This window comes from Neofelis nebulosa, chromosome 4 (genome assembly GCF_028018385.1).
Source record: "Neofelis nebulosa isolate mNeoNeb1 chromosome 4, mNeoNeb1.pri, whole genome shotgun sequence".
NCBI lineage: Eukaryota > Metazoa > Chordata > Mammalia > Carnivora > Felidae > Neofelis > Neofelis nebulosa.
In genome coordinates, this window is record NC_080785.1 from 54,099,875 (window position 1) to 54,113,794 (window position 13,920).

At 38.0% G+C, this 13,920-nt stretch overlaps 1 protein-coding gene across 5 annotated transcripts in view; it reads left to right on the plus strand.

Moving 5' to 3' along the window:
- Nucleotides 1–13,920, plus strand: part of IGF2BP3 (insulin like growth factor 2 mRNA binding protein 3) — a 155,185-nt gene that overhangs the window by 99,829 nt on the left and 41,436 nt on the right. For 4 of the 5 annotated variants that reach the window (XM_058724823.1, XM_058724821.1, XM_058724822.1 and 1 more), the window contains exons 4-5: nucleotides 10,719–10,770; nucleotides 10,863–10,926. The exons of the other annotated variant lie outside the window; for it this stretch is intronic. In XM_058724823.1, the coding sequence (XP_058580806.1) occupies nucleotides 10,719–10,770; nucleotides 10,863–10,926 (116 nt within the window). The remainder of the gene's footprint in view (nucleotides 1–10,718; nucleotides 10,771–10,862; nucleotides 10,927–13,920) is intronic. 5 annotated transcript variants of the gene reach the window in all.

A 13,920-nucleotide genomic window follows, 5' to 3' on the forward strand; every position in this document is an offset into this window, starting at 1 on the left:
GGGACCCAAACCCACAAATCACGAGATCATGACCCGAGCTGAACTTGGATGCTTAACTGACTGAGCCACCCAGTTGCACCTCTTTTTTTTTTTTTTTTTTAAAGTTTATTTTGAGAGAGAGAGCGTGCACACACAAGAAAGGGAGAGAGGCAGAGAGAATCCCAAGCAGGTTCCACACTGTCAGCACAGAGCTCGATGCTGGGGTTTGATCTCATGAGCCATGAGATCATGACCTGAGCCAAATGAGGATTTAGAACTGCCCTCTTTTTCCCTCTAGTAACTTGTAGCTGTTTGGAGTAATAATCCCTTCCTTTCTGCTCAAGGAGTAAATAAGTGAGTTATTGAGACTTGTGTTTACTTCTGGGATTCCTTAGTCTTTCTATGTTTGTTTGGAGAGCTGGGGGCTGAGGCCTGGCAGGATAACCAGGCAGTCACTGCTGTCTTAGTTTTCTGCTGGACTCTCTGCAGACTCTGTGGCATGTTGGGGTAGGCCACATATAGCTTAGTGTTCAAGGTTTGGAGGCTGCTGTGATTGAGGGGACTGAAGAAAAGACAGCAGGTTAATAGCCTGTACTGTGGAAATCCATGCAGCAGTTAAAAAGAATAAGCTAATTTTGTCTTTACCAACATAGACTGACCACTGAGATGACAGATGAGAGGAAAAAAAAGCAAGATCAGTAATGTCCTACTTTAAGTTACTTAAAATCTGCCTCAGTTTATTCATCTTCATAATGTGGAAAATAGCTACACTGTGAGGAGTAATTGAGAAAATATATGTAAAGTGGTTAGAACTGTAATATATTTTATGAAAATTAACTTAAAACAATTCTCTTCTATGGGTGGATGTGTGACTAAGCATCCACACATACTTAGAAAAAAACTCGAGGGGTGCCCAGGTGGCTCAGTGGGTTGGGCGTCTGACTTCGGCTCAGCTCATGAACTCACAGCTCATGAGTTCAAGCCCCACATCGGGCTTTGGGCTGACAGCTCAGAGCCTGGAGTTTGCTTCTGATTCTGTGTCTTTCTCTCTTTCTGCTCCTCCCCTGCTTGCGCTCTCTCTCTCAAATAAATATTTAAAAAACAAAACTTGAGCTACCATTGACAGAATTATGAAAGTAATCATTTTAGAGTGTGTAATTCAGTGGGTTTCTGCATATTGACAAGACTGTACAGCCATCACCGCAAATTCCAGAGCATTTTCATCACTCCAGAAAGAATACCCTACCTGTAAGCAGTCACTCCATTTCTCCTTTCTCTCAACCCCTGGAAAACACTGGATATATCTCTATGGATATACCTATTTTGATAAATGGAGTTGTATAAATATGTTACCTTTTATGTCTGGCTCAACTTGCACTTAGGGTAATGTTTCCATGGTTTATCCATACTATAGCAGGTGTCTGTATTAATTTCTTCTTATGGTTGACTAATAAATACTCCATTTGTATGTAAACCCTACATTATCCACTGGGGTTGCTTCTCCCTTTCAGCAATTGTGAACAATGCTTGTTAGGAACATAGGTGTACAAATAGCTCTTTGGGTACCTGCTGTCAATTCTTCTGGGTATATATCCAGAAGTGGAATTGTTGGATCGTGTGGTAATTCTGTTTTTAATTTTTTTTGAGGAACTGCCATAGTGTTTTCCATAGAGGATGCGCTATTTCACGTTTCTCCCAGCAAAGTATGAGAATTCTAATTTTTTCACATCCTTGCCAAGACCTCTGTTATTTTCCTTAAAAAAAAAAAAAAAAAAAAAAGATACCCATTCTAATGGGTGTGAAGCAATCTTACTATGGCTTTCATTTACATTCCCTTAATGATTGGTGGCATTGAGCATCTTTTCATGTGACACATACTTGTAAAAACATTTGGAGAGACGCATCAGACTGAAAGTGATTTCCTTAAATGTTTGGGGGAAGTAACTGGTTTAGAAGCAGGTGGTCAAAAGGGACCCTAACTTTATGTTATTTGGACTGTTTTACAAGTATTGCTGTTAATAAAATGTAGAACAAATTAATGCTGGTTAATACTTTAATCTGATTGAGATATATAGAAATACAGTATTTAGCACTTGTAACAAGGGCTACGTAGTCTTGCTGACCCTTGGGATTGATAAAGTTCTTTTGTATCAAAGGCTGATTTTCATCTTCCAGCATTGAAAGGATTGAACTGGCTTCAGTATGTGTCACTATATTTTATTTTGTGTGGGGAAAATGAGGCAATGTAGTTGACCAAGTGGTTAACAATGTGGGCTGTGGAATCTGACAGTGGGGTTTTAAATCATTTGTCTATCACTTAACTACCCAAGTTGAAACACTGTTAACTTCCCCTTGTCATAATTAACACATCTATTAAATGAGATGTTCCCTTATGGGATTTTGTGGAATGAGATGAGTTAAAATAGATAAAATATTTAAGACAGTGCTTCTACTGGAAAGCACCCAAATGTTATCAGCCATAATTCATTACTGAAAGAAGGCCAGTGTAGTTGGAGAGAGTGGCATTAGATGATGAGCATGTCACACAGGGCCTTCAGGGCACTTGTTAGGGATTTTGGATCCTTTCCCCAATACAAAGGGAAGCTCTTGGAGTTAATAGTAGGGTGTAAGTTGATTAGCTCAACTTTTAAAAATCAGTTTAGGGTAGTACGGTCCAGTAGAAAGAAAATGCAGACCACTTAACGCAATTTAAAATTTTCTAATTGCCGTGTTGAGAAAGTAAAAAGGAAAACAGGTGAATATTAACTTTAATAGTATTTTAATATATCTGAAATATTACAATTTTAACATGTAATCAATTATTTAAAAAATTGAAATATTATGTATTTTGTACTAATCAAATGTGGCTAATCCACTTTTCAAGTGCCCAGTAGCCACATGCAGTCAGTGGCTAGCACACTGACAATACAAGCCTCACTGTTTGAGAACAAACCATTGAAATCAGAAATGAGTATGGAGAGACGATCTTGGAGCATTCTACAGTAGTGCAGAGAGGTAGGTCATGGAGGCTTGGTCTAGTGTGGCAGAAGAGAGCAGCATGCAGGCCCAGAGCAATGTGTAGGTGGACTTTTACTGATGAGCTTCTTGGGGATGAGGTGAAATTTTCGAGGCTTTAAAGCAAGGTTTTTGGTATTTGTAACTCTAGACGGGGTCACCATTGACTCTAAAAGGTAGGAACAGGAGAAGTGAACACAGCATTGGGTTTGGGCATAGATGTCCAATCATAAAGTCCAGCCTGGTAGGAGCTCCTGAGGGCTTGTCTTCTCTGACTTTGAGCTCTGTGTGTGTCTTTGGTAACCTGGCCTTTTGTCTCTCTTAGTTGCTCTGATCACATGATTTTATAAAATTCTGAATTACTGTTTCTTCCTCATGTTAGGGGATCTAACTTGGGGAAGTTGAGGGTGGCTAGAAAGTTATGAGTTTGCTCTGTGTGCCTCTAATGCTGGGACATTTTTGTGGGATGATGGAGGCAGAGATGCCCTCTGGGTTTTATCAGTGATAAAGATGTTTGCAACATGACTTGTGAGGTTGTGGAAGATTGGGTCTGTGTGTGTTGGCCTTCTGAAGTTGAAATTTGTTTACAGAGTTGGATGTGAGAAAATGGTTTGTTACTCAGGTAAGTATGATGATAACAGTTTAGGGAAATTTACATTAAGGTGGATCTTTTTGTTGTTGTTTCTTTTAATAGAGCAGGTGCAGGAGGGGCAGAGGGAGAGAGAGAGAATCCTAAGCAGGCTCCACACCCACAAGGGACCCAACGCAGGGCTCGATCTCACCTTCATGAGATCATGACCTGAGCTGAGATCAGGAGTTGGGGGCTTAACTGGCTGAGCTACACAGGCGCCCCACTCCCCTCAAGGTGGATATTTCTTTAAAATTTTTTGTATCTGTATTTCGTACCAATTTTACAAACGTTTTGGGGTATCTGTAACATAGAGGTGTTCTTTGTTTATTAATGTAGGTAGTCTTCTTATAGATGATATAAAAGAATAAAATTACTGGATTGGTTTTATCCATAAATAGCAACAAGTTATTGTTGACCTGTAGTTGAAGGAAGTTCCCTTGACCTCCACATGCCTGGCTCCCCAGAGATTATCTTGTGGAGGTTTTTTTTTTCCCCCCTTGCTCTTGTTGAGTAAGGAATAGTTAAAAATAACTTCTTTCTGGTAAGCCCTCCCCAAAGTCTGAGCCTAGTTTTGGTATTTGGAAGCTTTATTGGTGTGTGAGTGTGGATGCATGTGCATGTATTTCGGAAGGTGTATAGTAGGGCAAGAGAGCATTAAATACCTGCTTTGAGTTTTAATTTAACATTTTTTAATGTTTATTTTATTGATTTTGAAGTTTATTTATTTTGAGAGACAGAGCGAGTGCGGGAGGGGCAGAGAGGAGAGAGAGAGAGAGAATGAATGAATGAATGAATGAATGAATCAATCAATCAATCAATCAATCAATGCTAAGCAGCAGGCTCTGCACGGTCAGTGCGGGCCTGATGCGTGGCTCGAACTCACGAGCCAAGAGATCATGACCTGAGCTGAAACCAAGAGACACTTAACTGAGCAACCCAGGCACCTCTTTAATATTTATTCTTTTTTTTTTTTTTAATTTTTTTATGCTTATTTATTTTTGAGATAGAAACAGAGCATGAGAGGTGGAGGGGCAGAGAGAGGGAGACACAGAATCTGAAGCAGGCTCCAGGCTCTGAGCTGTCAGCACAGAGCCTGACATGGGGCTTGAACCCACCAGCTGTGAGATCATGACCTGAGCCGAAGTCAGACACTCAGCTGACTGAGCCACCCAGGTGCCCCTGTTTATTTTTAAGAGGCAGGGGGAGGGGCAGAGAGAAAGGGGTACAGGATTTGAAGCAGGCTCTGTGCTGACAGCAGAAAGCTTGATGTGGGGCTCAAACTCCTGAACCGTGAGATAATGACCTGAACTGAAGTCAGATGCTCAAAGGACTAAGCCACCCGGGGGGCCCTAACTGGTTTTTATAATGGCTGTGGCTTTATACTTCTTTATCTTTTTTATATGAATTCGTAATAAATACTTGTTTGCTTATATCAATCACTATAGACTTCTAAAGGAAGCTGGAATTAGTTTCCTTTGCTCTTAGACAAAAACTATTTTGTGGCTTCTTTTTTAACCCTTTAGTTTTTGTTGTGCCTCACTGAGCTAAACACAGTTCTCAGATAACAAAGACATGGTCCCTTTCCTTATAAAGTTTATTTTTTTAAAAAATTTTATTGCAAGTACATAGTTTCTTTTTAGAAAAAAAAAATTTTTTTGAGAGAGTGTGTGCAAGGCTGGGGGAGGGGCAAAGGGGTGGGGGAGAGAATCTTAAGCAGGCTCCATGCTCAGCGCAGAGCCCAATAAATGGGGCTCAATCTCACGACCCTGGGATGATGACCTGAGCTGAAACCAAGAGTCAGACACTCAACTGACTGAGCCACCCAGGAACCTCTCCTTCTAAAGTTTAGAGGCTAGTATAGCTCTTTGTGGAGGAACCACAATGAAGGTGGTGGGGCATTTCTAGAGGCAATTTAAGAGAAGAGATTAGTGCACTAGACTGTAACCCCAGCACTGTCCCATCATCTTTTGAAACGCATGAAGCAAACAAGGAGGGTTTAGATTCTATTGTTGTATCATAAATAGCTTAAGTATGGAAGTCAGTATAACCATTAGGAAAAGATTATTTGTGACACACCTGACAACTGATCACATCACTATGGTTAATAATGACTAGTCTAGTGGGAGAATGAAGATCAGTGAAGAGATTATAAAACGACACTGCTTTCATTTATAGGATTAGGTGAGCTCAGGTGCTATGGAAACGAGGGTGCTTTACTCAGTCTTCAGGGTGTGACTGGAGCAGTAGGTGTGTGGGAAGTGTATTGAAGATGATGGGAGAGGTAGGCAGCACCAGATCACTGATGATCTCCTGTACCAGGTTGAAGTTGTGACAGTTTCTGTCAGTAGTTTGAAGCCACTGAAGAGTAGTAACTTGTACCAGGAGAATAGTCACGGGGTGGTGGACCGGAGGTAAGATACCAGTCAGACTCTCAGTTCAGATAGTTCAGAGCTGATAGGACCTCAGGAGCAGCGGGTATAAAGAATAAGTAGTCAGCAGAAGGTCTGTCTGCAGAGCATGAATTACTCCACGCCCATAGGGGATCAGCTGAGTCACAGCTAGTTTCGTTGGGGGCAAGGGTGGTGGTGGTGGATGTGGTGCTGCTGTGGCAGACGAAATCTGATCATGTGTGACACAAAGATTGTTTTTCAACTATCTTTATCTCAGTGTTTTGTGTATGAATAGACCAGCCTACTAGATTGAAGAGGGGCATGAAGAAACTTACCTTGATAATGGTGATGGTCTCAGGAGAGTATACATAATGGCAAAACTGATCAAATTTTGTGCAGTTTATTACACTTCAGTATTCTTCAGTGCTAAAAAACAAACAAACAAAAAAAACAAAAACCAAAACCTAGGCTATTATCTAGTAATACTGATCTTAGTTATTCTTTAACAGCTTTAATGAGATATAATTTACATACAGTTCACCCACTTAAAGTGTGTTTTTCAGTGTTTTCTAGTATAATGGATAAGTGCAACCATCACCATAGTTGATGTTAAACCTTTTTAATTGTCTCAAAAAACAACCTCTTCTGCTACCACCCTCTACATTCCCACTCACCAGTGCTATGCAACAACTAATGTACTTTCTGCCTCTATAGATTCCCCCCCCCCCTTTTTAAATTTATTTATTTTTGAGAGAGACAGAGACAGTATGACCACTGGAGGGACAGAGAGAGAGGCAGAAAGAATCCCATGAAAGCAAAGCAAGCTCCATGCTGTCAGCCCAGAGCCTGACATGGGGCTCAATCTCATGAACTGTGAGATCATGACTTGAGCGAAACCAAGAGTTGGGCACTTAACCAACTGAGCCACCAGGTGCCCCTAGATTTCCCTTTTCTGGATGTTTCCTAGTAATGGAATCACTTAATACGTATTTTGTGTGTGGGTGTGTGTTATTGGCTTCTTTTACTTAACATAATGTTTTCAATGTTCATTCATGTTGTAGCATATGTCAGTACTTCATTCCATTTTGTGGCCAAATACTATTCCATTGTATGGCTGTACTACATTTTGTCTATCCATTCATTAGGTGATGAGCATTTAGATTGTTTCCACCCTACACAATTGTGAATGATCTTAATTCTCTGCAGCTGTGTGAAGGGACAATGCTAATCTTTGCATTTATCATGAGATTCTATTTCTGCATTTGGAGGAACTTTTTTTTAAAAAGGCTGAATATTTGAGATTTAATTTTAAGTCCTAAATATATAAAAAAGGGACATTCCACTAAGACATTTTCTCTGGGGCTTTGTTTTGATGCCTTCTTTCCCCTCCAGTTGGAATTTAAAACTTACTGAAGCAGAGAGAAATGTTTCCTTTCTGGCTTGAGTAAAATAATTTCATTTAGGACTGGGAATTTAAGAGATTTGTGGAAACGTTGGAAATGGGCAATGGAAGTTTTTATTTTTTACCTTTAGACAAGGCTGTTTAATTTAAAACATTTGTAGCCGAAATAGATGGGAGAGGTAGAAAATACAAGATGTTCTAACACCTGAGAGGAGACCAGAACCTAGGGGGCGGGTGGTTTCAGTGACAGATAACTGGAATGTCTGTCTTCCTAGTTAATGCAGGGTGAATCAAAATGTCAGAACTTATCAAGGGTAAGTTGTATTTACTCTTCGAGTGGGTTGAACTGGCATGATCGAATTCAGTAGTCCTGCTTGACATAGCACATTCAAATAAATGACTAACTAATAGACTGAAGGGAAACGGGTTGCTATAGCACTGCCTAATCATTTGGGGGATGGAAACCCTTTTGGGATTTGGAAATCTGATTGGGCTATTAACAGTCCTTCCTCCATCTCTCACTTGTGATTAGCCCCCCAAATTTTTGTATAAAGCTTTGAATTAAAACAACAAAGACCCATTGAAATCCAACTACAGGTTGTGTCGTTAACTTGTTTCTTAACTAGTACTTCTTAATTATTGATGTTGGGCCTGGGTTTTTTGTTTTGTTTGTTTAAGTTTATTTATTTATTTTGAGAGAAACAGAGGCAGTGTGATTGGGGAAGGGGCAGAAAGAGAGAGGGAGAGAGCCAGTGTGGGAGCTGCTAGATGTGGGACTTGAACCCACGAAGCCCTGAGCCAAGAGTTAACCACTTAACTGACTGAGCCACCCAGGCACCTCTGATTGGTTTTGTTTTGTTTTGAAGGATTAGAGTTTTGTGTTTTTTGTTTTGTTTTGTTTTGTTTTGTTTTGTTTTGTTTTGTTTTGTTTTTTTGGTTTTTAGAGTCAGGTTTATTTAAGTATAATTTACATACAATAAAATTCACTAATTTTATTATAATTTACATATAATAAAGTTCACTAGTTTTAGATTGTAGTTCCTAATTACTTTAATAGAGATGTTACACATTTTAACACATCGTTGACAACCAGTAGCATTTATTATAGCAATAGAAGGTGCAACTACAAGCAATTTTGGTATTTTTTTTCTTTCTTCTTTTTTTTTTTCTTTAGTAAACTCCACAGTCAACCTGGGGCTCGAATTTATGACCCCGAAATCAGTTGCATGTTCTACCAACTGAGCCAGCCAGGTGCCCCCAAGCAATTTTGTTTTGAACATATTACGCTTTCTACAATATATGCATTGAAAATTTTGAGGTCTATTTCCTTGATTTTTGTAAGTTAAAAAAAAAGTATTTATTTTATGCCTGTGTATGTGTATATATTCTATATTTAAATATAAATATATGTATGTATATATATGTATAGTAGTACAAGTTAAGGTGGTATAAGCTAAACTATGTGGAGACTAATGTATTACTGAACAACTTGTTTTTAGAAAGAATTAAGAATGATGTTTATTTAAATTAACATTAAACTGGCATCCACTCCTAATGCCTACACCCCTTCTGTATCACTACCACCACCATCTCCACCTTTTAGAGTGCCTTCCACTTAAAAGCTAAATCTTAAATACTGGATTTACCTTTCCTGCTGCTTTACTTAAAATGGAATGAATTAAAGTGCCTTGTTAGAATTCTGTTAACTTACGTACCATAATTTTTTGGTATTGAAAAATTTGTGATTTAAAATTACAAGTAGGTTGCCTTAAAAAATGTTTTCAAAGGCATTATATGCTGCTTATTACCTCTTTGGATGGCATTGTGAGAGGTGTCCTGTTTTTTGGCCTTTATAAAATAGTCGGTGATCAATACTACATGCACAGGAAATTCACCTGTAAACCACGTAAGCGCTATTATAAAGAGTATTGTTTCTAATAAGCTATACTAGGATTTCCTCTGGGTAAGTGTTCACTTCACTTATGAACTATTTAAATATCTTTTTGTGCCTGTACATTCTAGGCACTAGGGATAGTACAAAAAAATTCCTGTTGATGCAGACTGTACATTTTAGTGGCCAAGACCCAGCAAATGAAAATTTATGTAGTCAGCTAAGTAGTCTGAATTAAAAATAAAATATTGAGCTTTTTGACTTAACAATAGGTATAACTAGAGACAAAGATTAGTGTGCTTCTGTGATAGGCCCCACTCAAAGGCAATTCACCACATCAAAATTCACCACATGCAGTATAAAAATAGGTAACTATTCCATTAACAAATAAGTATTTACCCTATTTTAAAATGGGGGAAAAAAATTGAAGCTCACCCCTAGACAAACCTTGCTATAAATTTCAAACTGGAATCTGTAGACAAAATAAATGCCTGAAAGATACCACATGAGATGAACGTCTGTTTAGAAGAAATTGCAAAAAGTTGGGAATTAACATAAAAATTTATTTAATGTGTTTCTCACAGTTCTTGGAGGCAGAAAACATTCTGAAGGGGCTGTCCTTTAATTTTGCAATTAAAGTGATAAGTGGTTCACTATAAATTAATAAAAACTTGTTTTACTTTTCAAGAAAGACTTTTTACAGTTCTTGGAAGCTAAGGACAGTCAAATTTGGTTTATACTGATGAGACGATGAGATGTACATCTACATTTTATACTATAAAAGAATTTAGTTACTGTTTTAACAGCTTCACTTTAGAATAACATGCTCAGAATAATGCAACTACAGGAAAAATGGTAAAAACATAGTTTCAAATTGTACATTTTCCAACAGTATTAAATTAATTTCAGGTCATTTAGGCTAATCTTTAAGACAGGTAGAATATCAACTATTCTCTTCATACTACCAGTCTGCCTTGAGAGTAGTCTGTTCTGATGTGCCCATAGTAGCTGTAAAAGGAAGTTCTTTGAAAAGGAACATTTTACTTGGGGCCTTGTCTCAAATGATGATGTGTTGATAAATGTATGAGAATTATATGCTTCTTTATTCTCCAGCCTCAGGAATCAGGCGGTTATGGCTTTGAACACCTTGCTGAGCCACTTAACTTCTTGTTTCGCCAAAGGAAATGAGGTTAAAGTCAGGGATCTGGAAGTAGGCAGGAGAGAGAAGCCCTCTACGAACTTTCTATGGTGCCCTTCCCTTGCTTCTTTAGTCCCAAAACCTCAGTTAATTTCTTTTTTTTTTTTGGCTCTTTTCCATCACAGTTACTTTGTGATTTTAAAACCTATTTCTGCCCTTGTTAATAACTTGGGAAATTGAAAATTTGTAATTTTTTCTCCCCCTCCTGATAGGTGCTGGATAGTTTACTAGTCCAGTATGGAGTGGTGGAAAGCTGTGAGCAAGGTACATGTCTTCTCAATTGCGTTCAAATTTTTAAAAGGAAGGAAATAGAAAGAAAACTAACTTTTTTTTTCTTCACTTTTCTCTTCCTCTAGTGAACACTGACTCGGAAACTGCAGTCGTAAATGTAACCTATTCCAGTAAGGACCAAGCTAGACAGTAAGCAGTTTGAAACTTTTAATCTATACATAATAACTAGGTTAAGTTTAGTGCTTACATTTTGGGCTGTTGGGTAGCAGAAATAAATTTTATTTTGCATAGTTTGATCCTGCAATTCTTTTTAAATTTGAATGTCTAATAAGAATCTGTATTAGTAAAGTTTTACTACATTTTTCATGTGTCTTTAATGCCAATAATAGAGTGGTATTGTATGACGCTGCATTACATCCTATTTGCAAAAAGCTCTGGGCCTGGGTATCCTTGCCAAATTACGTAAAGACTTGTTCTTATTGATACATAACATTGCTATTTTATGTAAAGCTGGTAAGTTGATCATGTGTTAAACTACCACCGGTGTTAAATGTTAAGTTTTCTTGGTCACTGATTTTTTTTTTATTGATGACAATTATAATTTAGGAGCAAACAGACATTGGATCAATGTAATTTGCTTTTTGATTTGAAAAACATATTCCAATGCAATTGAGAGAGGCAAAACTTTGCAGATCAAAAAATCTCCCCTAGGAAAAGATAATTCTGTAGGCTTGGGAGTGATCTAATGAACTGGCTGAGCACTAGAGAAAAGAAGGTGAGGATGCCACACACACTGCCTTGGATAGAGCTACTCAGAGCACAAACATGCCTAGGAATGGCATGCAAGTGCTGAGTGTCAATAGACCATGGAAGTCTTAACCACCGCCAGGTAAAGTTCAGGCAGGAACAGACTGCCTGTTGTCTCTGTGTGGAAAGGTGAGAGGAAAGACCATGCTGGCTGACCCTGAGCCCTAAAAGGAAAAGATGAAACCCCCTGCAAGGGTGGGAATAGAGCTAGGTTACCAAAAGTAGTACCCACTCAGGGAGGGACTATGAAAGGAAAGATAGGGCTGGGGAGATGGAAATTTGCATAACCCAAATGGAGCTTTATTTTTTTAAATGGTGATATTAACATGGTTCAAAATTTTTCCAGGTGCAAAGATGTATACAGTGCAAATCTTCCTTCCAATATTGTCCCCAATTACTTTGTTTCCTTTCTCAGAGGTAACTAACACAGAAGACAGATGTGTGAATATTTCCTCCTTTTTGCACACATGATACCTTAGGATTTGACTGTATGGATGTGGAATGACTTAGTCCCAAAATGGATATTAAGTTGTTTATTAAGTTTTTAGCAGTTATGAACAGTGCTATAGTGAATCCCTTTTTGCATGTCATTTTGCATATATGTGAATATCGCCTTAGGGTTAAATTCCTGGAGTTAAATTTACTAAGTCAGGATGTAAGTACTTTTTTGTTGTTGGATACCGAAGCTGGCAAGTTAGCCTTCATAGAATTTGAACTACTTTAAATTTTCATCAGCACCCTGAAAGTCCATTTCCCTTTATTCTCCCTAACATGGGGCTTCATCAGACTTTGCTGATCTAGGGGATTCACCTTTAATGTTTTAATAATGAAACTTTGGATATGTTTAAAGGTATATTATTTTTACTTCTGTTTGTATCCTTCCTTCATTTGAAAAAATTCAAGTTCATAGAAGGTGTTTGGATATTATAGAAATTATGATGCAAGTTGTAAAACAAACTTTTTCTTCAACCAAATCATGTTAGGGGAAAAACGGGAAAGTAGATTGGGGTATCAAAGTGAGGGCAGTTAAGAACGCAGAAGCTCCATTTTTTCTTCTATACTTCAGTCTTTACAAAGATCTGTAATGAATACTTGGTAGAGTCATCTCTCTGTAACACAGAATATATGAGATAACATTCTAAATCTAAGGATATTCAGAGATCGAGGCCTTTCCTAGTTGTCTTATTTGAAAACTTATGTGAGGCTAGGTAAAGGTGGAAATACTTAATACTTATTTTTTTTTTTTGTAATGTTTATTTGTTTTGAGAGAGAGCACAAATGAGAGAGGATCAGAGAGACAGAGAGAGACAGAGACAGAATCATAAGCAGGCTCCACACCGTCAGTGCAGACGTCGCAGGGCTTTATCTCACTATCTGTGAGATCATGACTTGATCCAAAATTGAGAGTTGGACACTTAACCAACTGAGCCACCCAGGTGCCCCAACAGTTACTTACTTATAAGGAGACTTAACTTACATAGCTTTGAAGAGACATAGAAGGACTTTAAGTAGAGACAGGTTGACATTTAGCACTCCCCTCCCCCTTAAAAAAATTCCAACTTCTTAAGGAGAGTACAAGCACAAGAAGTGTAGACTGGCTAGTCAAAGCAGAAGTACTGTGGACATTAATCTTAACATGACAGCAATGTGAATGTGGAGACATTTTTTTTAATCTAAAGGTACTTTGTAGTGGTTGTTAGAAATTGGCAGGGTCCTGTTGATCCCAAGAGGGAGGAAAAAATGTTTAGGAATTTCTAATGTAGGTAGTTAGGTAACCTAAACAAATAAATTGGACAGTTCAACGAGGGAAGTAGTCATCATATCCCTTATTCTAATAGTTAATCAGGTAACATTTATTGATTACCAGCTATTGACCAAAAGATAGGAATGAATAAAGGCAAAGTCCTTGACCTCAAGGATGGGCCTCCCTGTGATAAAAGTAATGGAAGGGGATCACCTGATTTTAATTCCTGACCAAGTTGAGTTTCTTTATAAGATATTGGGTTTTCTCCCCATCAAGAATTCCTGAAATCAAAGAGAATTAGAAAACAATTGTGTACTTAGAGAAAGTTAATAGTTTCAAAAAATGGACAAAACCAATTTTGTAAAGCAATGCTGTGAAGATTGTCTATTAAACTTCTTTAGTAAATTTTGAAAAAAGATGAGTACATTCTCGTTCTGTGAGAATTTTATTTGAGAGACATTGGATATAATGGAGAAAGTATGGATTCTGGGGTCACAGGACTCTGACTGTAACCTTCTCTGATCTTTAGTTTTCTCAGCTGCAACATGAGAATTGACAAAAACCAAATATATTCATGTATATACACATCATACTTACAGAAAATGGTCTCATCGAATGGCCTGGCACATAGG